The sequence below is a fragment of the Talpa occidentalis genome, unplaced genomic scaffold (assembly GCF_014898055.3).
Source record: "Talpa occidentalis isolate TD23 unplaced genomic scaffold, MPIMG_talOcc4v2.1 talOcc4.5, whole genome shotgun sequence".
Classification (NCBI taxonomy): Eukaryota; Metazoa; Chordata; class Mammalia; order Eulipotyphla; family Talpidae; genus Talpa; species Talpa occidentalis.
In genome coordinates, this window is record NW_023604861.1 from 1,222,065 (window position 1) to 1,248,178 (window position 26,114).

General features: G+C 61.7%; 1 protein-coding gene across 1 annotated transcript in view; it reads left to right on the plus strand.

Moving 5' to 3' along the window:
* COL4A1 (collagen type IV alpha 1 chain) overlaps positions 1 to 26,114 on the plus strand; it is an 87,169-nt gene that overhangs the window by 29,347 nt on the left and 31,708 nt on the right. The window contains exons 2-11 of the mRNA XM_037528695.2: positions 5,733 to 5,792; positions 22,325 to 22,414; positions 22,488 to 22,532; positions 23,360 to 23,404; positions 23,513 to 23,575; positions 23,847 to 23,900; positions 24,026 to 24,052; positions 24,490 to 24,573; positions 24,650 to 24,712; positions 25,713 to 25,748. Coding sequence (XP_037384592.1) covers positions 5,733 to 5,792; positions 22,325 to 22,414; positions 22,488 to 22,532; positions 23,360 to 23,404; positions 23,513 to 23,575; positions 23,847 to 23,900; positions 24,026 to 24,052; positions 24,490 to 24,573; positions 24,650 to 24,712; positions 25,713 to 25,748 — 567 coding nt within the window. The remainder of the gene's footprint in view (positions 1 to 5,732; positions 5,793 to 22,324; positions 22,415 to 22,487; positions 22,533 to 23,359; positions 23,405 to 23,512; positions 23,576 to 23,846; positions 23,901 to 24,025; positions 24,053 to 24,489; positions 24,574 to 24,649; positions 24,713 to 25,712; positions 25,749 to 26,114) is intronic.

Here is a 26,114-nt window from a genome sequence, read left to right on the forward strand (position 1 = left end):
CCGGTTCCCCTCTCACTCAGCATTTCCACCGGGGCCCCCGGGGACGCCCAGCCCACCAGCTGGCTGCACACACTGTCATCTGAGCCTGTCACGGGGCCATTAACTGCAGTCACATCTGCGCGCAGCTGGCAAGCCCGGGCCGAGGTGAAGCCTCCAACCCACTCCGCGGTCCACCCTGTTCCCCGGGAGAACACGCGGTGCCACCCCGGGGGCGAGCGGCGAGGGCAGGCTTGGAATGAGTCAGCGCAGATTGCACCGGGGAAGTGGGGCAGACGGCGCTCCCATGCTGGTGGGGAGCCAGGCAGACACCCCACGTTCCCTGGCCGTTCTCGGGGAGGCCCCCGCTGCGCACCCCCCAGCCCGTCTTCCTGTGCCGGCCACCCCGGCCCACGGGCCAGAGACGTGACCTCCCGTTGGGCTCGTCTCCCCGATCTTTCAGGCTAGTTTTTTTTGGCCACGAAAGTGTCAACACTGCGGTGGTTTCACATCAGAGCAGAGGCCTCGCGAGTCCGGAAGTCTGAGGAACAGTTTCCACGTCCTCCGTGACTGGGCGGGACAGAACGTCCTGCGTTCCCGGCTCCCCTTTGGACTGAGCACGAATCGCTGCGCGTCCCCGGGTCAGTCTGTCGCTTCCCGGATCTGGCTGGGGCCAGGGCAGGCGCGAGCCGAGTGCGCGGCTCGAGTGGGTCTCAGCGGATTGTTGTCGTCCCGCAGCAGTCGCTCTCTGCTTTGCTGTCGATCGCACAGTTCCGGGCGCGCTTCTGGGGGGCAGCGTTGGGGGAGCACGTGACACCCCAGGACAGAGCCGGGGCTGCTGGCACAAGGCCACGCCTGAGACAGAGCAGCAAAGTCTCGCCGGCTCTGGCAGCCCCCACGGCCTCCGCTGCCAGCTTGGTTTGCGCGGATTTGAACTCTCGATGGGGGATCCCTGGCTGGCTCTTGGGTGCCCAGCTTCCGCTTGCTCAGCCTTGCCTGTCAGGCCCGCCCTGGGGCGGCAGGTGCACCTGTGGGCAGAGACCACTCACACTCCACCCCGACTGGTTTGGCTGCTGGCTGCTGTAGAAAAAAGACACGCACCAAGGTGCAAAAGGCTCACGGAAGGCCACAGACGGCAGGGAGAGCCTCTCATCACCCCACAATCCACCGTGACCCTTCAGGCAGCCCCTCCGGTGCTCTTCAGAAGTTTCTCCTGTTCTTAACACATGGGACCCCATGGCACGCGCTCCTGTGTTGCAGTAGATATTCTCTTTCGGGGCAAGCCCCGTGGCAGAACAGAAGTACCCCACGCGGCACGCGCAGTTAGGACGCGAAGAGGGTGGGATTAGGAAATAAACATGCAGACGCTCTGTATACGCGCTCCTTCTTTGCAGTGTTTTTATATTCAAACAGAGGCCTCTGTGGGGAGCTTCTGTTTACCACACCAACAAGTCTTGGTGACCAAGTAGAGGGGAAAGTGGTGCCGAGTGGCCGGAGCCGCCCTGGCTGGCCACGACGCGCTGGCGTGGGTGTGGCATCGCTCCCCCTCCGAGTCAGATGCTGCCGGGGACTCTGCTGTGGTGCTCCCCGACGATGCTCCCCAGGCCGCCTGCGCCTCTGTGGGCTTCTGCCCCCGGAGCCCTCGGGACGGTCTCTTTCGTCGGGTAGATAATTATCCAAGACTCCCTGGAGAAGAGTTACTGCAGGAAGAGCGCGGGGCCGTAGTATCACCAGAAAACTATGCTGACATTTTGCACCGCCCCGGAATGTGGAAAGGAATCTGGAGGATAAGCAGCGGAGACTGGCGGGGTGCCACGTGCCCCTATTTGGTGGGGTGTGAGACGCACAGACAGTCGAGGGTGATGGTGGGTGGCTGTCGCCCATCAGAGCCGGGGCGTCCGGGGGCGGAGGGTCCTCTCTGCAGGCCTGGCTCGGCGAGCCCGCGGGCAGGTGTGCACCCGCATGTTCTCACCCCAGGCGTGCTCATGGGCATGCTGCCCCCTCGCACACGCACATGCGCAGGCACACACATGCACACACAACTCTCACACAATGCATGCAAATGTACACATGCACATGCAAGCAAGTCCACACGCATGTGTGCAGGTGCACACAGAGGCATACAGGCATACAGACAGGCACACAGATGCACACACACAGGCACACACGTGCACTGCGGGAGCAGCGCAGCAGCTGTTCTTTGGTTGGTAGCAGCAGCCCAGAGCCCTCCCCTTCCTGTATCCCACCGGCCCCCCCGAGGGGCCCCCTGGGTCTGTAGACCCGGGAGAGATGAGAAATGCTTCACTTCAGGTGGGGGTCCAGTGGGATCCATGCACCCTCCTTTGCCTTCCTCCTGGGCACTGAATTGTCCTGGATCCTTGTCTCCGACGCCTCGGGGCACTTGTGCTGGAGCCGGCAGAGGGAGGCGCGCTCACGGCCCGGACAGAGTGCCAGAGCAGTGTTGTCTGTGTGCCCAGTGGTCCCAGCTGGCAAGGGGTGTGTGACTTCAGGGGGACGGATGTACCCACACCTGTGCATGTGCGTGTATGCGTGTGCACACGTATGTATCTTCTGTCTCACAGTCCAGTTCTGTTCTGCATGGAGGTGACTGCTGAAGTTCAAGAAGAGGCTCAGAGGCCTCTCGGTTTTCCCAGTTTGGGGTATAAATGAGAAGTGTCCCCCAAGGGTCCTCCGGGGCCTCTGGCCCGGGCTCCTGTGGCTGTGGGTGGCCTCCTGCCCACGGTGGCCTCCGTCAGGTGGAGGCGGCTTTGTGGCCGAGCTCCGGCCGCTGGGCTTTGCCTCCCCTCGTGGGGAGAACGCGGAGGCCTGCTTGGACATGGACTGGCCGGAGGCAGGGGAGAGCGTGAGGCCCCCCAGCCTGCGCCTCTGCCCCTCCAGAATCTGAAACAGATGTGCCGGCAGGCGGCCGCGGGGCCACACGCCCCAGACGCCAGGAAAGCTGGCCTCCCAGCTCCCTCAGATGTGGGCCAGTGGGGGCTTTGGGCTGGGAGGCCGGGGGTGGGGTGGGGCTTTTGACTTTGCTGAGTGGCCCACAGGCAGCACGTCACCCCGCAGGACGTTGTGAGGCTGGTGGCCTGGCCTCTGGCTGCCCGGTGGCGGAGCCGGGCCCTCGGCGCTGGCTGAAGCAGGCCCTCAGGGCTGCCCTGCCAGGTGAGGCGGCGGGAGTGGCTGCAGCCAACATGCCCCTCAGGTCTTCTGTCTTTTTATCCTAAAATGAATTTTTCTCAGAGTCTTTTCCATAAACTGCTAGACCACCCAGGATGTGGCACGCAAAGCATGCTGAAAAATGCCTTTTGTTCTGGAAAGTTGACCGTAGTTTAGATAATCTTGGAATTATCAGTCCTTGGAAGCATCCTCCAGGCCAGAGGGGGCAGCACCGCCTCCGGGGGGCACAGGAGGACCCGGCTGCCTGGGGCTGGGGCTTCAGTTGCTGTTGGTGTCTCGCTTAAGCTGATGGGCTGGGGTGTCCCGGGGGAGCAGGAACCAGAGAGAAGTTGGCAGTTTCTCCCCCGTGGCCCAGGGCTCACGAGCAGCCGACTGCGACGCCCATGGGCCAGACTCTGCTCTGGGTCCTGCCTGCGCCGATGGCATAAGGGACAGTCCAGAAAGCAGTTTGCTGGCCCCGGCACAGGGGCACTCCTCAGGCGTGGCCTCTGCAGCCCGGCCTGGAGGGATCTTCCTGGGGGGTGGCCTTCCCAGCTGGGTGGATGAGCAGAGTCCAGGGGCAGAGAGGCTCCTGCGGGTGGCCAGGGCTGGCGCGACCAGTGGGGGCTGAACCTGGAGCCCCGGAAGGCCACACAGCTCTGGCCTGTGGGTCTGCGGAGGCCCCTGGCCATGGACTTGCCGCCCCATATTGCCCCAGACACCCCCCTACCCTGGCTGGTCTGCTGGCTGGCGGCTCCCTGGGTCACTGCTGGCGACCTCTAGGGAGCATTTTCCCACCTGCTGCTGTGTTGTGAGCTGGGGCTCCCCGGGTTCGGGCTGTGATGGGGCTGTTAGGGCAGATGCGAGGAACAGTGGTCAGCTGCTGTGACTTGGTTTCCTTCCAGGATGCCTGTTTCTGGGGGTTTCGGCCACTCTGGTGGTTGGTCTGTGTGGCTGCAAGCCTGTGCTCCTCCTGGCCTCACAGTGGGGCCCCCCAACCTTCAGGGAGAGTGCCCAGCCGCAGGGGGCCAGGGGCCAGCGGCTCACGTCGCAGCCTTGGGGGCCTCTCACCGGGCCAGTGACTCGCTGTACTTGTACCATTTGTGCATTTTGGACGAACCTTCTGGAACACAGTTTGGGTGTTTGGCCTCCCTTCTGGGGCAGCTGACTGTGGAGCCGCCCCCACACTTGGATGGCCGCGGGGTGGGGGCGGGGCTCGCGCAGGAAGTGGCCTCGAATGCGATGGAGGGACCCGCTCCGCAGCCCGCGCCTCCCGTCAGCTGTCCCGCTCCCAAAGTACAAAATGAACAAGAGCTCACTGTCTCGGAGGCACTGCTGGGTCACGCTTTAATCTCGCAGTAAATAGCTCCAGATGCGCCGTGGTGCGGGGCGGCCCCGGCTGTGCTGAGAGGCCCCCCGCGCGGAGCGCCGGGTCCCGGCCTGTCTCCACCAACCCGCGGCCCCGGGCAGAGGCCGTTCTGCCTTCTCCCGCGGACGGAACACGACACCCACAGGAGTGGCGGAGCAGGCACAGCCCGCCCTCATCTGCCCCACGCGGGCGTGTGCTCCCCCGCAGGGGCAGAGGCAGAGGGAGGGGTAAGGACCCAGTCTCTGGTTGTGCTGGCACTTGGGTTCCAATTTCAGCCTCGTCCTGGCAGGAGACATTAAACGCCATAAGGCAGCGTTCACGTCTGTCAAGTGGGGCGGCCGCTCTTCCCGAAGCTATTGTAAGGGTTGGACGGGGCCTCCTTGGTGGTGCAGGGGTTAAGACGCAGCACTATGAAGTTATTGGCAGCCACTGCAGCACGAGTTCCATCCCAGGCCAGGGAGCTACCCACATGGCACAGCAGACCTCTCCTGTCTCCCGCTGCTCCCCTCAGCAGTGGATCTCAGTGGATCCGCCTGTTCTGCTCCGCACTTTGTCTGTGGTGAATCCTCTCACCCCCTGCACCTCTGGCCTGCACCCCAGCTCTTCTATGCATAAATAAATCTTTTTTAAAAAAAGGAAGGGTCGGACAGAAGATGGGACTTGCTGCCTGTGGCACCACGGCCAGCGGGCCTGTGTGCCGTCTCCCTTCCCCAGGCCACCCCCCACTTGGCCGCCCCCCCATGTCGCCTTCTCCTCCACACTGCTCCTTACTGGCCTCCACCCCTGCAGGCCCAGCTCTCCTGTACCCCCCCCACATGAGCCCTGAGGGGCATTTTGCTATTGAATGAAGTTGAACATTCAAGCTTTCCTTGAATCAGAAAATCAGTCCTTTGAGATTCGGGCTTAAACACCAGCTCTTTGTTTCCTGTTGCACAAATGACCTGCCTGTCCCTGGGGGCTCTGCCGCCTGACCTGGTGTCCTGGGGCCTCAGGTCTCCCGGGGGCACACCTGGCTGTGTCCCCTTACCTGTGGCTTGGGAGCCGGTTTTGGGAAGCGCAGGCGACGCTGTCCCTGTCAGTGGGCAACGCTGCTGGGGCAGGAGGGGCGGCCGGACCAGGTCCTGGGGGGTGGGCAGACGGGCCGGGACAGCAGGCCTTGCCTGCAGACAGAACCACGGCCTGGGTGTGGCGAGTTCTTCTAATCTGTTCCTTTTCCTTGCAGGGCGGCTGTGCTGGCTCTGGATGTGGGAAATGTGACTGCCACGGAGTGAAGGGACAGAAGGTGAGTGCTGATGACGCTCAGCCACGAGGGCCTTGCGTGGGCCGGCAGCCCTCTGCGTGGAGCCTCTCAGGCCGCCATGGCTCCAGAGCGGCACGAGGAAGCAAACCCGGGGGTAACAAGTGAGGGGTCCTACGGCAACACCCCAGGGTGCAGTGACCAGCGGCAGTAACGCAAAAGGGGTTTGGTTGACTTTCCTTTCTTGACGCTAGAAAGAACAAGTGTATTGGCAGAAAATCTTTGGAATCGATGTATAAGAACTCAGCGTTTTTCTGGACGGAGCAAGCCTTTCTCCCCACTGAGAGCCTTCTGTCCAAATTAGCATCTGCAAACACTTTATGGCTCTTGACGGGCCTGTCCTGATTTACTGACAAAGACAGTCACTGTCTGTTATTTCCCAACTTAGAACTTTTCCCCAGATAAGTGCTTCTCCTCCTGTTGCTGCAGAACCGGGGCTGCGCGACGACCCCTCCCCGCCCGCGGGGCTGTCTGCGGCTTGTCCCGGGAGGCAGGTGCCTGTCTGCTTTGACCCGGGGCAGGGCCGCACCCGACTCTGGCTGGGGGTCGCCACGAAGCTGGGTGGAGGGAGAAACGTGGCCACTCAGCCTTCAGCCTGCAGTGCTGGGGCTCAGGGCGGGCTGGGCCCAGCACCCCAGAGCCCCCCGCCCCGTGGGGAGCAGTGAGTCCTCATGGGCCCCGCCTGCCTGCAGGGGCCGGTGGGTGTGAATTCCCTGACCCCAGTTCCCGGAGCCCTCGGTGTGTTTTCCAGCTTTGATGCTTTCAGGGACCCGGTGCCAGGCACACAGGCGGCGGGGGCGTGTGGGGGGCGGACAGGCCACGGGGTCCCAGATCCCACAAACCTTGCTGCCTTCCCTGGGCTCTCTCTGGTCTCACCGCTTCCGCAGGGAGGCCGCGCGTCCTCTCGCGGCTTTTATCCCGCCTCCGGGCTCAGGTGCACCCACTCACGCATGCGCACACCCGCACGCCAGGTATCCGCCGGCAGGTGTCCACCATCAGGCACGCTCGCCCCCGCCCAAGTGCCTTCTCCATCAGCACCATCCAGGCTGCAGGTGATGGCCACAGAGGCCAGCGGGTTCAAAAGCCCGATTAATCCACTTACCCCACACTGTGCGGCTACTTCCCTGTGCTGAGGGCTCAGCCTAGGCCGTGGACATGGAAACCACCGGGTCTGCCCCTGCTGTAGGACCCTGTCCTCCCCCGCTGTCCGCCGAGACGTCACAGTGAGTCCCCGGCGTCTCAGCGCACAGCCCCCTCACTCCCCACAGTGGGTTTTTAAACCCAAATGATCATTCTATAAATATTAAGTAAGGCCTGTTTAGAATAAAACACCGGCAAGTTAAAGGGTCGTCTCCTCAACGACTGTGATTACTGCGTGAACTCGGAAGGCCGCCTGAACCCAGAGGAGCAGTCAAAGGTTTATGATCAGATCCTCCCAACAAGAGCTGCAGGTCTGGCTTGTCTCCTCCTGAGCATCAATATTTCAGGCCCAAAGGATCCCGCAGCTTGAGCAAGGGCAGCCCCCCCGGTCCCCACAACGAGGAAGGCTTAACTTCCACCATTTTCTTCCAAGTTGTGTTCACACAACCGGCTTACTGATGCCAAATGCCTAGAGCTTAACCGAGCTGGGATTTCAAGATCTGCTTCCATTTCTTGCACCCCAAGGTCAGGTAAAGACGTTTCGGGAAGATTCTGTCCCTCCAGAGCCCCCATCTCAGACCTGCTGACTGGGTGTCAATGCAGAGCGAATAAAGGCTTGAGAATCACAGAATCTAACCCTGAGGGTTCAGATGCCAGGACTCCCCTGAGTATGGTTCTCGCCGGGGTTGTCTCCCTGCTCGCAACTGGCTACAGACTCGGTCAATTCGGGCTGGTTTTTACAAACGGGATAGTGGGAGCCACGTATTCAGCGCGAGTCCGCATGACTTAACTGGGACAGAGGGGGCTGCCGAGCCTCCGGAGATGCTCGGCCTGGAAGTCTTTCCCACACGCCCTTGAGAAACGGACACATGGGCCGTGTGGGAGCCACTGCGGGAAGCTGGAGCATCTCCAGCGTGAGCTGCCAGATCTCTTGGCTGAGTCCTGTCTCCACAGAGCTGTGGTTACCCGCAGGGCCCTGCGCGGCGCAGATGCCGGCGTCACCGTCTTGCCAGCACCTTCCGGGCTGGACGCTGCCTCCGTGGGGGTCTCAGGGGCTTCAGTCCAAGCTGAGCTGTTTACTTCCCGCTTCCGGCTGGCCCCTCCCGGCCTCAGATGTTTCCTCTTCGGTGGTTATTCTGGGTTTGTCCTGGTGACTCCGTGGTGGGGCGGATCTGCCTGCAGGCGCGGGGCCTGGACGCCTCCCTCCTCGGGAGCCGGCGTAGCGGGAAGCGCTTCTTTCGCTTTTCACCTGATTTTCTCGCCGCTTTGGGCTAGAGGAAACGCTGCCCGTTCCCTGCAGACGGCCTGCTGCCTCCCACCTGCCCCAGGTCTTGACACCCGCGGGCCCCGGCCCCCTGGGTCAGGGAGAGCCTCGGCAGCAGCCCCGTCTCTCGCGGGAGTCAGAGGGAGGTTGCGGATTCCGGTGCCGACCAGGGGAGGCCTGAGAAGATGCGTGGGCTCCGCAGTCCAGGCCCCAGCCACCCGGGGCGCGGACAAAGCCCTGGCTCCACCAGCTTCCCGGCCACTTGCTGGGGAAGGGGCATCCAGGTGTCCCCGGGGCAGCGAGGGGCAGGGTGGGGGCCTGGGAGCCCGCTCCTGGGAGGCTGCGGGCACACCCCGTTCCTGTTCCAGAGGAGCGTCCCCTTGGGCCCCGCCCGGCTGACCCCACCACCCCGGAGCCCCCGTCTGTGATGGGGGCAGGTCTGGCCGCACCCCTGGGGGAGCCCAGCGGAGTGAGCAACCCTCGTCCTATGCTGCACTTGGGGTGCAGCCCAAGGGAGGCGCCGGGCGAGGGTGTCCAGGCCTGAGTCCACTCGTGTAGCACCCACCTAGCGAGGGGCTCCTGGCCCTTCCTCCAGGAAATCCGGGCATTCTCTGTCCGCAGGAAACGCACCAGGTTGGGGGGGGTCTTTGTGGGGCTGCAGGACGCTGGGGTCACAGGCTGCTGACCTGCCCCCCAGGCAGCTGCCCTCCCCCTCGGGCCCCAGCCCCTGCAGGGTTTCCTGTCCCCGGCAGAGAGGCCATGGGCCACCCAGGCCTCAGGCCTCCCTGCTGGCCACTCAGGGACACGAGGTGAGTGTTTCTAGTGTCTTTCTGCCAGGGAGCCCCGAATAAGCGGGGAGCTGCCCCATGGCCCTCTGTGAGTGCGAGATGGGGGGATTTCTGCCTTTACAAGACCCTTCTCGTCCGGAACCCTCTGTCGGGGTGTGGCCGCGGCCGCTGGATGGGCCAGGGCTTAGCTTGCGCAGCTCAGTGTCCGGCCGTGTTGTGCCACTTGGGCCCAAACCCCAGGCGGGCGCTGCCTCCGCCCGAGGCGCCCCTCCCCACGGTCAGTGCCGAGACCCTCCTGTGTCCTGGAAACTGAGGAAATTCCCTCCTGAGTCCAGGACTGTTTTATTGGTAATTTTTGAGAATACCGTGTCTTCCATTAATTAATATATTTGACCTTTTTAAAATTTACACATGCCCAAGAATGGAAACATCTTCCGTGTGGCTTCACTACGCAACGCAGGAGAACGTTCCGGACGGGACGCTTTCCACACCAGGCAGCTCTTCTCTCTCCACCCCTTGTCATTCCTAGGATCTGTGTAGGATCGATTTGGACCCTAAGGCATGATTAAAAAACATTTCTCTTTTTATCAGACTGTTGGAACTTTCTGTCCCACAAATTAAGTTACACGAGCCGTCGTCTTCAATGTTAAAGGTGTCGTGTTTTTCAAGCAGATGACACTCTTCTGTAGCCCCTTTGACACTCATTTGAACAAATAATAATGAATTATTAATACTTCATTCATTAATAATAATGCTGTGACAATGAGTAGGAACAGCGGTAGTTGATTCATGAAACGTGTGCTCTGCGGGTGGCTCTGCAACACACTTGAATTAGTGAGAATTTCAAAGTCTAATGTTTAAAGAGAAAGTCCGTTTTCTTACTTCCTAGATGTCAAATATACAAACTAAGTGCTGCTTAGTGTAAAACATTAAGTTTATTGAATAAAACCAAGATGCGCTCTAGCTAGTGTGTTTGGGAGCCACGCCTAGTGTTCTGAGCTGGATCGAGCAGCTCTGTTTTTGAGTTTTGAGTGTCCCCAAAAGACAGCACACAGGGTCTCACCCGCCCCCCAGTGTGCGCCCTGGGCCCTTGGCTGCTGTGCTTCTAGCAGGATGAGCTGGGGAGCGCCCCGGGCAAGGGCTCGGATGATGGGTGTGTGGTCAGGACCCTCGGAACCCTGAGCCAGCTGGAGCCCCAGCCCCGGGGCCTGTCCCACGCCTACCCCAAGCAGCGCCCCAGCCGCCAGCCGCCTGCATCTCGGGGCAGGGACGGCCGGGGGTGGAGGGTCGATTAAACCAGAGCTGGCCCAGTGCATGCCCGGAGGGGAAAGCTGCAGTGCTGGAGCCCCGTGGGCTGGCGGGCAGAGTCATGCGGACCCAGGGGTGAGGGTTTGCCAGCCCACTCCTCGGACTCAGAGAGGGAGACCCGGGTCCCGGCGTGGGCTGAGCGTCCTCGTCCACGCGGGAGCTGGCGGGCCCCGGGAAGTGCCCCAAGTGGGTCGGAAATGCCGGCCCCAGGAAGGCTTAGCCTCACGGCCCATTGTCAGGACGGTGTTTGTAGCCTCTGGATGCTTCGGCGCGGGAAGAGCGCGGCGTGCTCGCGCGGGAGGCCTGCCTGGGACACCATCCCGTGCTAGGTGCCTCCACGAGCCCATCAGCCGCTTCCAGACGTGTCGCCGCGCAGGCCAGGGCGGCCTTCACGGCCCCTCCGGGAGGCCCGCGGGCTTCCGAGGCTGGTCTCCGCCGCGTCCTCCTGCTCCTCCCTCCCGCCCGGGCCTGCCGGGTCCTGCACACGTTCGGGGGAGGTCACTTTGCTGCTGCCCGTGAGGCACTGGATTCCGCGAGCGTCCACTCGGGCCCGGGCCGGGCGAGGCCCCCTGGGCTGGCTCTTCTTTGCCGTGTGTTTTCTGGTGCCTGGGGGTGCCAGGGCCCCAGTGGCTCCTGTTTCCACACGTGCCCACGAATCACCCTCTGGCGGGGCCGTCATGGGAAGCGGCGAGGCCCCTGCGCCTACGTTTCTCTTTTTGATATTTTGGTAAAACCAAAGGATTAAAAAGAGCTGCAGGGAGGTCGCAGCACGGGTCTCTGCTGCCCGGTCCTCCCACGGTGCCCGGGCCCGCGGCCAACAGCGGGCAGCAGGGTGGGGCTGGGGCAGCCGCAGGAGGGGCATCCAGCCCCCGCCTGTCTCCTCTCCCCTGCCTCTGGGCGCCTGCTGCTGACACCGTGGGCTGGTGACAGGAGAATCACAAAAACCCACATTTGGGTTTGCTACTGAGTTTGGAATGTACCCCATCCAGTGCAGCTTTACCCAGTTTTGGGGGGCTCAGAGTCCTCTTCCTGGCTCACATTCCCTCCCTCTTTTCTGTTTAACAGTTTGGCTCCTTATGTCCCCACCACAAATCCCTAATCCCCCCACTAGGCACGGGCCCCTTCCTCTCTGCTCCTGGCCTCAGTGTTCCCTGTCTTCCTCGCCGTACCTCCCGCACCCTTCCCTGGCCTCGCCGGCCCTCGTGCACGTGCATGCCTCAGTCACACACAGCATGCGCACACACACATCACCATCACACGCACCGTGCGCACACACATCACCATCACACACAGCATGCACACACACACATCACCATCACACGCACCGTGCGCACACACATCACCATCACACACAGCATGCACACACACATCACCATCACACACAGCATGCACACACACACCATCACACGCACCGTGCGCACACACATCACCATCACACACAGCATACACACACACATCACCATCACACACAGCATGCACACACACACACATCACCATCACACGCACCGTGCGCACACACATCACCATCACACACAGCGTGCACACACACATCACCATCACACACAGCATGCGCACGCACACATCACCATCACACACACCGTGCGCACACACATCACCATCACACACAGCGTGCACACACACATCACCATCACACACAGCATGCGCACACACACATCACCATCACACGCACCGTGCGCACACACATCACCATCACACACAGCGTGGCACAGACATGCACATGCGGACAGGCTGCGCCCAGGTACCTGCTGAGGCCTTGGCTGGGCGTGCGCCTCAGTCCGAGGAGAGTCCAGTCCCCCTGACTGAAGGGTACTGAGCGCCACGGGACAGACGTGCATCTGAGCCCTGCAGCCCTTTCCGAGCGGAAATGCCCCATGTCCTCTGATTTCGGGGCTTCCCTGCAAAGGCCCGAGGGACCGAGTACGGCCGTTCCTGGCCTTTCAGGGCAGTGAGCCGTTTACCGGCAGGAATGCGGGATGCAGTAAATGTCAGGAAATGCAGTAAATGTCACACGTTCCCATTAATCTGGAGCGAGGAAGGCCGGGCCTCGGCGGGCCAGCCCTGGACAAGGAGGCATTTCCTGCCGCTGGGTGCTCCCGCGGCGCTGTGTGCTGGGAAGGGAGCGTGACTCAGCAGCCCGCCTGCGGCCGGTTCTCACGCTGCGGCCCTGAGGTTCGCTGCGCGAGTCCTTTGCCATCTGGTCTTCTCCTCCTTCTGTCTGAAAACCTGCAGGATGAGGAGTCGTGCCAGAAGCTTCCTGACACGCCCTCTCTGCCTTTGTGTATTTTACGGCTCATCCACTTGCATCTGAAGCCCTCCTTGGGGCCCCGCTGCGTGAGTGCCTTCACTAACTCGTGCCTGAGCCCCTCAGCATTGGCCCTTGTGCTGTGCTGGCCCGGAGGGAGTCCCATGTCCCCTCCGTGGTGGTGTCTGCAAAGTGGCCGTGTCCTCTTCCTGGCTCACAGCGGCTCCATGCGGCCCGTCCCCTCCCTGGTCTGTGTCACCCAGTTGGTTGTGCCTCCTCCACGGGCAGTGCACTCCCACGGCCATGTCACCTCTTGGGTGTGTCATCCCTGTGGTTAGTGTCTTGGCCTTGGTGTCCCCTCCTCAGTGTCATCTGCCCGGTCTGTGTCATCCCCATGGCCAGTGGCCCCTCCTTGGCCACTTCCCCTCCGTACTCTTACACCCTTGGGTGAGGCCCCAGGCTAGGGAGCAGGCGGAGAGCCACTGTCATTAGGAAAAGGCTGGTCACTCGCCCGCAGGAAGTTGGTCTTATCCCAAGTGTCCACTAACTGGCGGCTCGCTCCCCGGGGACCCTCCCGCAGCGTCTGCCTCATCCAGAGAGTGCAGCGCCCTGTGCTCACGCGGGCGGCCCTTGGGGATTGAAACTTGCTCTCCGCGGCGGGGACGTGTGTTGCACACCAGGAGCAGGAGGAGCCCGGACTCCTATGGCTCCGAGAGCCTTGACTTTGCCAGGTGACACTCAGAATGCGCATGTGTCACTCCCCGCCCCAGCCGGTGTTTCGCCCCAGCCTGGGCAGCTCCCTCCTGTGTCTGTCGCGTTGTCGAGTCCCTCGGGCATGGGCAGCCCTGGACATGAACTGGTCACCTGCTTGGCAGTTGTCACAGTGCCATGATGGCTTAGATCTGGGGTCAGCCTGTGTCCTTGCCAGTGCCCGCTGCATTGTCAGGACCCCCCGGCTGGTGGGTGGCTGTAGGGAGTGCCCCAGGATGCCCATGTGTGCCCCCGTGCAAAGGTGTCGTCCGGGCCTGGGTCAGCTCCAGCGTCATTGTCCACGGTGGGACTCTGGTCCTTGGGGGCCTTGAGAGTGGGCCCGTGACGCCGCCATCACTGGCATTGGAGAGGTAGGCCCAGCGGTGGCCACGGAGAGCTGTCCCTCCTGCCTGGTCCCCAGTGGTGTGGAGTCTCCTGCGAGCATCCACGGCGGAAGACCTGGTGATCTTGGGGGGGCCCTGGGGCGGTGGGGGGTGCCAGGGGCTGGAGTTCCCTTGGGAGCTTGAGATTTTACCAAAGCAGCTATTCTTGTACCTGGGGCAGGAGGCAAAGAAGGTCACTTCAGGCTGGATCAGCAGCCTCCTCTCGCATCAGGGGCTCCTGCCACACACCCCAGGATTGGGGACCGGGCACAGGTGTGGCCCCCCTCCACTCCCCCACCCCACCACTTCTCACACTCACACTTGGGCCCATCTGTCTGCTGATTGAGCTTTAAAATTCAGATGCAGAAAATCTTACATGTTTTTAACTCTGCAGCCTGTGCTCTATTTCGGGCGGGCATTGATGTCTCCTAACTCACAGACGCGCCGTGTGCCCTGCAGCTCCGCCCGGCGAGCGTGCCGTCAGGTCTCTCGGCATCAGCTGATCAGGAATAAAAAAGCAAGGAACTGTCCCGTAAATGCCATCTTTGAAGCCCCTGCATAGTGGAGATAACAAGAATGGCCTCATGTAGGTCCTAACGCTAAACCTCGGCCCCGCCCCGCTCTGTGGCGCAGCTCCACGTTATCTTCGGAAAGCACGTTTGCCAGTTTTATGAACAACCTTGAAAGGAAGGGAGCTGACCTGCCAGGGAAGGAAATTTTTAAGTATTTAGCTGAACAAACTCAGCATAAACAAGGCCCATGTTCAGGTTCGGGCAACAAATGGGCGGTCCCCGTTGAGGAGGGGCCGGAGGGGGTGGGGGGACGGAGCTGGTCCCGGTCCTGGTCCTGGAGGGCTGCATCCCCCAGGGTCACCTCAATAGAAGGAAAGGCGGGGGAGCGAGCAGGAGGGAGGGACCAGCTCTTCCTTCTGTCCCTGCTGTGTGTCGGCCATGCAAGTCTATGCGCTTATCCAATTTTATAGCCAAAATTTGGACCCCCAAAGCCCCTCAGTGTCTTGCTTCATTCCTCTGCGTGAGGGCCCGTGGTTGCAGCAGGACTTGCCGACTGCAGGGGCAGCTCGGTGACGCGCTCAGGGTCCCTGGGCTCCTGGGGGTGTGGCCACGGGCCCCGGGGTCCTCTGCTGGGGTGGGAGACCACGTGGCTTTGTCCCGCTCTGCCCTCCCCGCAGCTGTGCTTATCTCCTAGGGTCTGCGCGTGATGGATGAAGTCGCGAAACTATTGCGACATGCCGGGAGAGGTTATTAGCGGTCTGGTGTGGCCAAGTGTGTGGCTGGGGGGACAGGAAGTGGTTTGGGGCCAACCCTGTGTCGGATCAGATGCCGGGGGCTGAGGGCCAAGTGGCTGCTGGCGGATGGTCGTGTTCCCAGAGACACAGGCGGCTGGGCGCACCCAGAGAGCCGGGGGCCTCGGGCGTCCGCTCGGGGTTCATTGAGAAAAAGCGTCTGTGCAAAGATAAAGGAGGAATTTCTTCAAGTTGTCAAATTTTAAAACTACCCAAGAAGTTCTTTTTCTGAATGTCAAATTTGGCTGCAAGAACAAGGCTGTGGTAGAGCAGGACGGGGACTGGCGCAGGGACGGGGGGAGGGAGCCAGGCCCCTCGTTCTCTCTGAAAACACTCCCTGGCTTCGCGGCCACGCTGAGGACCCACGGGCCCCAGAGCCCCGAGACCTGCACGGAGAGGGGTGTGTCTGAGTGAGCCGCTCCGTCCGTTTCAGGTGAGGCGAAATGAGTGAAGCGAGCAGGCGTGGCCGCGCCTCCCCGAGCTCTGCCGCTGAGGCTGGGCTGGACTCGGCTCCCCGATGGGCGCCCCTCCTGGTCAGGAGGCACCATCCCTGCGGTCACCAGGAGCGGGTGGACAGATCCCGGGGGCGCTGCTCCCCAGCTCAGGGCAGACACCGGTTTTCGCAGACAAGTTCAAAACGAGGATTTCTCGCCACGCACCTTCCCGGCGGGCTCACGGGAGCTCCTGCGTTCGCTGGTCTTCACGTCCCCTGCGCCCCTCAAGAAGATCCCTGAGCACCTACTAAGTGCCTCTGTGCTGCCTGCCAGGGCCCCTCCAAGCCCAGCCCTGGAAGACAATTGCAGTTAGCACATTTTTTAAGGAAAACAAAGTCTTTAATTGCTAAGTGGTCATTTCCTCAAGGTTAAGTGTGGAGAATACCTGACATGCTTTCTGCATGAGTGATTGTGACTTTATTGTCAGCCTCTTTCTTGTGCATTTTTTTCATGTTTACTTTTAGCACAGACCAAAAAAAAAGAAAAAGAAAAGAAATCCATGACCCAGATCGCGGTCCTTCCTGACTTTCATGTGCCCTAATTTTGCTCAGGATGCACGCACTTCCAGGCCCCGGCACCCGCCCACCTGCATTTCAAGCTCAAGTTAATAACATCCTCAGCTGTGTGCTGGGAAGCCCTTCCAGGGCGGCCGCCGTGCGGCACTAACTGGGGCCTCGGAATCCAGCTCATCACCCCAGCAGCCCCGGAGCCCCGGCTCGCTGCTCTGGAGGTGGTGGAAGTTAAGCCAAACGCCTTTTTTGAGAAAACGTCTCTCTTCTTCCCCTAAGTCTCGAAGCCACTACACAGAAATTTGATAAAGCCCCTTGGAACTTTTTAAACACAGAAGAGGGGCCCATGTTGATTAATGGTGAAGTTCTGGTGAAAGAGACAATGTTGTCTGTTTTCGGGGGAAGCCATTAAAAATGGGGTGATTTCTTTCCTTCACAAGTGGCTCCGATCAGGAGAATGGATTAAATCACCCAAAGTGCACTTTTCCTGTAAGCAGGGGGGAGACGAGGACCCCAGAAATGAGGCTTCCTGACAGTGGGCGCTCGGGGACTTTCTCAGAGGCCTCCCTGCTGTCGTATGTGTGTCTGTTTTAGGCAAGTTTTGTAGGGCTTGATGTTCTCCAGGACACACTGTTAGGCTGAATTCAAATACCCTCATTTTATAAAATGGATGGGAAAAAATCTAAAATAATCCATCCCTCCCATTTTCCTAGGGCTGCCGCATTTACCTGCCACCCTGGTCTCGGTTCAGGCTGCTTGTTTTAGATTCACCTTAATTAAATTTAAATGAGAACTAAAATTCTTTCCCTTAGTGTTCTAAGCTCCTTTAGGTCTCATCACACAGATTTTTCTCAGCTGAGCCTCTGCTCATGTCTTCCCTGGCGCTGAGTATCTGATGACAGTGAATCATGAGTGCTTGGAGAAGCCGCCTGCGTGCAGGTGCAGCGGTCAGGAAAATGTGTGGTCCCACAGCGCCCCCCAGTGGCGGGGAGCCAGGCCCAGGGTGGCGGGACCCCTTTCCTGCGGGTCCGAAGTGCCGGAGGGCCGGGGTGCGGTGTGAGCAGTGGTCAGCGGGCTGGCAGGTGCCCGGAGGCAGGTCGGGAGCCCGGAGCAGGCGTGGGCGGAGGCGCGGGGTGTCAGCGTGTTGCTAGGACGTGAGGCCTGAGGGACGAACTGGCGCATGGCTGGGCGCGGCGGGCGTGCGACGGCAGGGCCCGGGGCTGCAGGAGCGGCCTGGCTAACCCGGGAGCCGGCCGCTCGGGGGAGCGACTGCAAATACTTGCGCTTAGAAGCATCTGGGGCCGAGGACTGCCGGGGGCAGGAGCGCTCAGTCTGGTTTCTCAGGGAGCAGGAGAGACCTATGGCGAGACCCACGCTGCCGGCCCCAGGCCGTGTCTGCCCGCTGCCCCCTGCTCGCCAGGGAGTGTCTGGAACTTTCCTGAGTCAGGAGGCCCTTTGGGAAATCTTAAGCAGCTTTGCCACAACACCTGTCCGCGCTGACTTGCCTGTCGTTTCGCCCGAGCAGCCAGGCTGTTTGCTTTAGATGATCTAGGGGCGTCCTGAGGAGCTCGTGTTGTGGGGCCACTTGACACCTCTGAATGCTGCTCACGTGGGAGGTTCCGTGAAGGGCTCGTCAGCTCCGTGCCTCCCCGCCAGTGGTGTCCAGAGTGACTGTCCTAGCAGAAACCAGCCCGGGTCTTGGCCTTGCCTTTTGGCACGTGTGCCACCACTGTGGGGGGCGGGGGGCGCTGGTGCTGAGAGTCCAGCTCTGCCGCCAACACCCGCCTGCTGGAGCCCCAGGATGGCTGGCGCCTGGGGTTCAGGCCAGGTCCCAGCTTCGGGTTTCTCCAGCGCAGATCGGCCCTGGAACACGGGCACCCGGGGGCATGCTGGCCGGGGCACCTGCGGGGTAGCGCGGTAGGCGGCCTGTTCTGACCCTATCAGGACGTGGAGCTCATCTTGGGGGCTGGGATTTTGCGCTGAGACCCGGGGTGGAGAGTCCAGTGTCCGAGCCGCAGTCTGGGCCGGAGCAGAAGGACAGAGGCTTCTGCTATGTTCCCGTGTGCCAGCCGCGTGCCCACCCTGGCGCTTCCGCGTGCCCGTCCCGCACACCCGCCCCAACCTGTACCCCAGGAGTCTCAAGAACAAGCTGTGGGCCCCGCAGGTCAAAGGGAGACTCTGCCACCCGTGTGTGGGGCGTCCACACTGCCGTGGACCACAGCACCCCGCGGTTCAGAGGGGCAGGACGAGTCCAGAGGCCTTGGGGAGAGAGCGGCCCCAGACAGAGGCCGCGGGTCAGGGAGATGGCTCCCAGGGAGGGAGGCCCTTTCCCTCGGCACTCATGTCCTCCTCAGAGCCCCGTCCTCCTCCCGGGGAGCCCCCGCACCCCTCCCCCCGCAGGGGCAGCGTTTCTGCCCCCAGGCCAGGCCTGGTGCTTGGACAGAATTCCCAGGGCTCGTCCTGGAGCTCGTCGCTGACCCGGGGCCCTTTCCCAGGCGCTGGCGTGCAGGAAGCGCCGCAGCTGTCTAGTCGCCGCCGGCGCAGACATGAGCGCCCGGGCTTGGGCCGAGCCCCCGCACCACAGACTCCAGCCTGCACCACACACCGCCCCATGGCGCACGGCCGGCCAGCTGGGGCTCGCTCCCCGGCAGGAGCCTCGCGAGAAGCCCCCGCGTCTCGGGCACCGAGGGCCCAGAGGCTCTGCCCCCATGCCCTGCCCTGCTCCCCCGTCCACCTCTGGCTCCGGGGGGCCTGGACGGCCGGCGTCTGGGGAGGGGCCCGGAGCCCCTGCCACCAGTAGCTGCATTTCCAACCTTTCAAAGTCCAGGGGCGCCTTTGGGTTCCACGTCTGCCTGCTCAGGGCCTACTGGGCCGTCTGGGGCTTACCACCTGCACCCCAACTTTTACTGAGCTCAAGGTTGGAGCCGAGTGCCAGGGTGCAGGAAACTGCTCTCCTGCTTGCAGGCGTCTGCGGAGGCAGGGGGGTCGCCCCGGGGTCCGCCCCCCTCTCCGGGAACCAGAGCTTGCCTGGGAGTGGGCTCTACTTATCCGGGTCTGTGATGGGTCCCCTTTGGTTTTCGTGGGTGATTACGTTTCCCCCAAAGCTAGAACCTCCCTACTTCTGCTTCCGCCTTGCAGGAGCTCCGCTGGCGGGACCCGCATCCCACACTCGGTGCCCACCCCGCGCTCACGCCCTCAGCGGCTCACAGGAGGGGAAGCAGAGGGGGCCTGCGAGAAGAACCATTTCTTTCCTTATTTTATGGATTTTTTAAAAAGTTTATCCTTATTTACATAACGTAATCTGCAAGGCTTCTCAAATTGCACCCTGCATGAAATGCTGTTTCATGCCGAATTTAAGGGCTGATTTCGGTGCGTGCGTAGCTCTGTGCTGTCCCTTTTCATGTTTAAAATGGTGGCATTTTGCCCTTTCTCAAGTTTGGAGTTTCCCCTCTGAGGATGCGGCAGGATCCCTTCATGGGTCCGCAGGCCCCCTCCGCTCACCGGCGCAGCGCCCGGCCCTGAGGCCCGAGGATGAACAAGGAGCTGCATCATGTCCCAGAGAACAGCCTACAAAGTCCTCTCTGTGGTCCTCTGTCGACCTGTCACCGGACAGCCCGAGCCTCGGCCCCCAGGTCGCTGCCTGACCCTCGAGCTCTGTGGGAAGCCGGAGGCGGAGGGGCCTCCTCTGGGTGTTCACCTGCCTGCCTCTGGCCGTGAGCCCAGCCAGGTGCTCGCCCGGCCTGTCCCAGCTGCGGACGGGGCTCAGGCGCGGCCACAGCCCTTCGCCCGGCTCCCGGCTTCTCCCGGTGGGGGATCGCGAGCGCCGGGCCGCCGGCCAGCTTGCCGCCTGCGCGGCCTGCCAGCTAATTGTGTAGCTGCTTGAATGTGCATCCTGTCTGTCCACTCAGCGGCAGTGCCCGTAATAATCTTGGACGGGGGACGGGATATTAGATTATTCATGTGCACTTTTGTCTGAACAAAAGATTAGGAAAGTTAAAAAAATACGAGGGCGATGCCAAGAGCCGTGTCGGTGGGGGCACTTCCTTCTCGCCGCTTGATTTCAAAGCCCTCGGGGCCCTGGATTGCTTAAGCGTTCTGGTGGCATTTGGAAGACTGTGTTCTCGCGGTGGAGCCAGCACTGGGGTCCGGAGCTCCGGGTTCTGTTCCCAGGAGCGCGCGGCGCGGGGTCGGCCAGAGCATCCGCCGGGCCCGTCCGCGGCGCACCCTCCTTTCCCCGTCTGTGAAACGGACTTCAAGGGGCTGACGCCGTGCCGGGGCTGTTGGAGGCTTCGCTGGGAACCGGCTTGGTCCAGTGACCTAGAAACGGAACAGCCGCGCAGCTGACCTCGTTTCTATTTCTGACTCTAGTGCTGACTCAATGAGAAACTTCTAGAAACCAGCGCCCCGGCTCTGGCCGCCTCGCCCTCGGCGAGGAGCTGTGATTGTAGCACCTGAGCCGCGCGCCCGGCCTGGCTGTGCTCCCGCGTCTCCCGCAGTGCTGGGCGCCCGCCGGCTTCCAGCTTCCTCCCGCCCCGGCGGCTCGGGTCATCCAGGGTCACCCCCGCCGCTGCTCTTTTTTTTTTTTAAAGCCCAATGTTGGCGCCTGACGCAGCTCTCTTGGGTACAATGTCCCCGGGTCTGGATAAGCAGGAGGCGGCCGGGGTGACGGAGTCGGCCCCGCCTTGTCCTGGGCTGAGGACAGCCCAGCCGCTCTCCTGTGGGGGAGTCTGGGGAGAGCGTCCTGCTCCCCAGCGTCCAGCCCCGGGGGGGAGCAGCCTCCTGGGTCGGGTCCGCGCCGGATCCCCTGTCCCCTCCTCGCAGCTCCCGGGGCTGCTGGGCCAGGGCCGGCGCGTTGCAGGCTTCGCCTTCTTAATCCCGGGCTGACTTATCGCGTCCTCTAGCGTGGAGACACCCCAGGGGCGGCGCCCCCAGCTCAGCCTTCTCGCCTTCATAAGAGCCCCCGCCGGTGGCGGAGGAGAGGAGCCCCTGGGAGCTCTGTCTCTTTTGTTTCTGCCATGGATCTTTTTAAACATTTTGATTCTTTTTATTTATTTATTTCATTAATTTTTGCATAGAAGAACTCGGGTGCAGGCCAGAGGTGCGGGGGTGAGAGGACTCCCCAGAGACAGAGTGGGGAGCAGAACAGGTGGATCCACTGACACCCACTGCTGAGGGGAGCAGCGGGGAGACAGGAGAGTCTGCTGCGCCCTGTGGGTAGCTCCCTGGCCGGGGATCAGACTCAGGCCGCGGTGGTGACCTCTGGGCCACATGGGAGGCCCCATCATTTCTGCCATGAGTTTTAAGCAACTCATGACGACGTGCTGCTTCGGGGGCATGTTGAGAGTATGCGATGCCCGTCACGCGGTGTGTTTCCCCGCGAGCTGATTGATGCCCCTGGGGAGCCCCTGAACCCACTCTCCCGTCGCCGCAAATTCCTCTGCTCTTAGCGCCGCCGCTGGCCGCTTTGGGCTGAGGCTGGGAGTGTCCGCGCGCTGGAGGGTTTCTGGCTTTGACCTTGCAGCCTAACCGCTGGCCGCCCCACCCGCCCCTCGCACCTGCCCCCGGCGCCTCGGGGGAGCCCCGACTCCAGCCTCCTTCCTCCACGTTCCCACCCCGCAGTCTCATCCTGGCCGGTCGCCTGGCCCGGCTCTGGTCCTCACCTCCGTCTGTTCGCGCCGCCCCCTGAACCCCCTCCCCCCTTCTCGTCACAGATTTATTTTGTGTTCTCCCCTCGGGGGCAGCTGACGACGGACCCCCCGCGGGTGTCTGACCATCCCTGCTGTGTGCGCGGCGGCCACGGTGTGCCTGGAACAAGGCATCATAAGAACAATGTTTCTGATTTCTTTAGTCCTCCGTGAGGGCAGAGACCATAATTACGGGCTTTGGGGGAAAAAAATCACTTTTAAAAGTTGCTGATGGGAGGCCCAGGGCCGGCTGGAGCGGCAGAGCCTCCCGCGCTGGCCCGTGGGGGTCCCGGAGCGCTGGACTCTGCTCCCGGCCTGGCCTTGCATCTCCTCACGGGAGGAGGCCACTAATTGCATGAAATCACAGTCAACTTGGGGGAAAACAGCCCAACTATTCATTATCCCATTTTCCCAAGAGGTGACTCAGTGTTCAGGAAGTGGTGAGCGGAGAGCGCTGTGCCAGCTGCTTCGGGCGGACATCCCTGCCCTCGCGGGCTCGGAGAGCGTGGAAAGGCGCCCGCGGGCCGTGCACGGAGCTCCTGCACACGTGCGCGGTGGTCAGGGTGGGGGGCCCACATCGAGGCCGGGGCGCAGCTGCTCCTGCTCTGTCTGACTCGCTGCTCTCTTGCAGGGTGAGAGAGGCCTCCCGGGGCTGCAAGGCGTCATCGGCTTTCCTGGGATGCAAGGCCCCGAGGGGCCGCCGGGACCCCCTGGACAGAAGGTGAGCGGGCGGGGAGGGCGACGGGAGGGGAGCCGGCGTCTCGCGGTGGTCTGACGGCGTCTGCTTGTTGCAGGGCGACACTGGAGAACCGGGGCTGCCGGGAACGAAGGGGACACGCGTGAGTGCCGTTGATGCTTGTCTTGGTGACCCTGGCGGGGTGAAGCCCCCACCGCCGAGCCCCGGGGCCCCTTGGAGTCTGGCGAAGCTGGGCCTGCCCCTCCCTCCCCCCGCACACTCAGCAGAGCTCCCAGCTCGTCCTCCACCTGCTCGTTCCCATCCGGGTCCTTGTAGACATGTTTTTTTGGGGGGCGTGTGTACGCCCCTTCCCTCCCCGGCCCTCCGGGAGGCAGAAACCATGACCTTTGACAGCAAGTGTGGAGGAGAGAAAAGAGGACAGATGTGAAGTGCAAAGGTTTTCACTCTGCCTTGTTCCTGGTGAAGGGGGTGGGGTGCGGCCCGGGCGCCCCGTGTCCTGGGCTGCAGGGAGGGGCCAACTGTGGCACTTGGGCCTTCAGGCAGCAGTGACTGTTCTTCCTGCCATGAGCGGAGATGGCTGTAAGTCTCCTTCCAGGCCAGAGGTTTCTGTGTAAATGACGCGTGCGTGGGTGTTCAGTGTGTGCGTGTGCGCTGTGCACACTGCGTGCGTCTGGTGCGGTGCAGGTGCAGGCACGAGGGTGTGTTCTGTAAGCGAGAAAGTACAAGGGAGGTGTGAGGACAGGGCTGTTCTGTGCCTGTGCAATCTGGTTTTGAGGCCATCAGCGTCAGCTGTGAGGCAGACTCGCCACTGACTCCAGCGAGATCTGCCCCGGGCGCAGCACCCACCCAGTGCTCCATGCCCTGCCGGTGCCTTGGCACACAATTGAGCTGGTGCCTGGGGCCGGCTGTGCAGCGGGAGGGCGAGGGGCTGCCGGCCCAGGGCACTGACTGTCCACTCCGTCCTCACAGGGCCCCCCCGGAGCTGCGGGCTACCCCGGCAACCCAGGACTGCCTGTACGTAAGCCCAGCCCGCCCCTCTCCTGGTGGCTGCCTGTGGGGTGACAGCCGGGCCCCCCCTGCCATACGCCCGCCCGCACTACTTCTCTCTCTTGTCCACTGCAGGGTATTCCTGGCCAAGACGGGCCCCCGGGCCCCCCCGGCATCCCGGGCTGCAACGGGACAAAGGTAAAGCCCTTGACTTCGGAGGGGCACACGCCCCTTGGGGCTTCAGGGAAGGCTTCATCGGCCTTTCTTTTTGTTGACTTTTTACCCTAAAACTGCTGTCAGTAATCCTGCCTCCACTAGTGACACCCGCAAACACGTCTCCGAGGACAGCTCGTGAGGCACTTTAGGAGATGATGTTAGCCACCAGCGCACCCCTCTGGGGTGGGGCACCTGCAGGACGGGTGTCCCGCTGGCTCTGCAGGCCCCCGAGTGACCGTCTCTGTCCCCACAGGGCGAGAGAGGGCCCCTGGGCCCCCCCGGCTTGCCTGGCTTCACTGGAAACCCTGTGAGTACAGGCCGGGGCTCGCCTCCGGCCGCTGCTGCTCCTCCTTCCCCTCCCTGCTCCCCCCGTGTCTCCATGCTAATGGTGTTTTAAGAAAAACCAAGCTAACGGCCCCCTCCTTCTTCCAGGGCCCCCCCGGCTTACCAGGGATGAAGGTACGTACGTCGCTTTAGTTTCCCGGATTCAGTCTGAGCAAAGGCATGTAGAGAGAGACCCTGTGATTCGGTGACTTGTTCATGGAAACCCTGGCGCATGCGTCCGGCCTGTCGCCTGCAACGGGCACACAAGTCACGCGCGTGGGCGCAACCCCACAGTCCAGAGCTCGATGCCTCGAGTGTTTTCTGCCCGGGGTGGGTGGGGGTCGCACAGGTGAGCCCTCCGGGCTCCGGCAGGCCAGCCCCTAGGCGCCTCCTGAGCCCGCACCTCAGCCCGGCGCCCCAGGCCTCGCTCGATCCCATAGCGTGCGGGGTCACTCAGCGCCCCGCCCCAGTCTGCATCCCCGGGCAGCCGTCCCCCAGCGCCCCGCGCCCAGCAGGTGTCCGTTGCTTTACCTGAACATCAGCTTTCCTGACCTCCGACTCTCGTCCCACAGGGAGACCCGGGTGAGATCCTCGGCCACATTCCTGGGACCATCCTGAAGGGTGAAAGAGGGTTCCCAGGGCCCCCCGGAACACCGGTAAGCACCGCTCGGCGCGCTGGGCAGGGCAGGGCAGGCCCGCAGGTGGTGCTGACGCTCTCCTCCCCGCTTCCAGGGCTCCCCGGGGCTGCCAGGCCTGCAGGGTCCCGTGGGGCCTCCGGGATATCTCGGACCACCGGTAAGTCTGGGGGTGTCTGGGGCTGTTCTCAGGGAGCAGCCTGTGGGGGGCGGGGCTCAGCGGGAGGCGATCTGTGGGCCGCGCGCTGATCTTAAACTGCTCCAATCCAGCAGGCCCGCCCGTGCTGGGAAAGGTGTCTTTCCCCCTCGGCTTGTAAATACGTGATTTTTTTTCATTTTTAAGTAATTCTTTTTTCTTATAAATAAATGATTTTCTGTTGTCGCAAACAGGTGGTTTTGTGTGGGGGAGTAAAACATGACTGCTCCTTCTCTTTTAAATGGTTATAACGCGCAGGCTAAAATTTTTTGACTTCAATGCCTTCCCCTCACTTGAAGGAATTGTTGTGGTTTTTAGGATAAACCACTAGATCTGACGTGGACAAGCATCCCTTTGGGTTTGGGCCCACAGAGGGCTTGGCTGGCCATGTCACCCACTGCCCGAGAGCCTGGCATGGTCTTGGCTTACGTGGACCCCACGGCACGAGGGCTAAGATTTGGAGGCATTTCTGTCCCTCTTAATAATCGTCCATACTAATTTCTTTTTTAGGATTTATTTATTTATGCATACAAGAGCTGGGGTGCAGGCCATAGATGCAGGGGTTAAGAGGACCCACCAGAGACAGGGTGGGGAGCAGAACAGGCAGATCCACTGAGATCCACTGCTGAGGGGAGCAGGGCAGGGCAGGGCAGGCCCGAGACAGGAGAGGTCTGCTGCGCCCTGTGGGTAGCTCCCTGGCTGGCCGGGGATGGAACTCGTGCTGCAGAGGCTGTGGCCAGCTTCATAGTGTGGTGCTCAACCCCTTGCGCCACCAGGGAGGCGCTCGCCCACACTCATTTCTGCTGACGTTCAAAGTTGTCCAGTTCCATAGCACGGGGAAAATGTTTAGATCACGAGTAAATGACCACATTGACCCCGGGGTCTGAAGGGAGCCCCAGTTCAGAGAGGCCTGCGAGGGTGGCCGGGGCGGGAGCCGTGTGAACTGGTGTGTGCTTTCTTGCAGGGTCCTCCCGGCCCTCCCGGCCCCCCTGGCGAAAAGGTAAAGGGCTTTTTCATTCTCTTTGGCGTTAGTATAAGATCATCACGAAATTGCCATTTCATCCGCTCAGTCTTCCTGGGAAGTGTCTGAAGAGCATAATTTCTTCTGTTTTCAGCACCCACCCATTTATCCGTCTGTCTCTCCATCCTTCCATCCGCCCGCCCGCCCGCCCATCCGTCCCTCTTCCCGTCTACCCTTGAGTCGTTATTTTGGAATTGCTGATTTTTTCTAAAGTCAGAGTTTAAAAGCATTAAGTTTTTAAAAAAATGCCTCTGTAGACTTCCCCGTCACTACTGCTTCACAAAACATTTTTAATAGACTTTGACCCCAAGACCATCACCAACTGTCTTGACAGCGTTTTGGTGA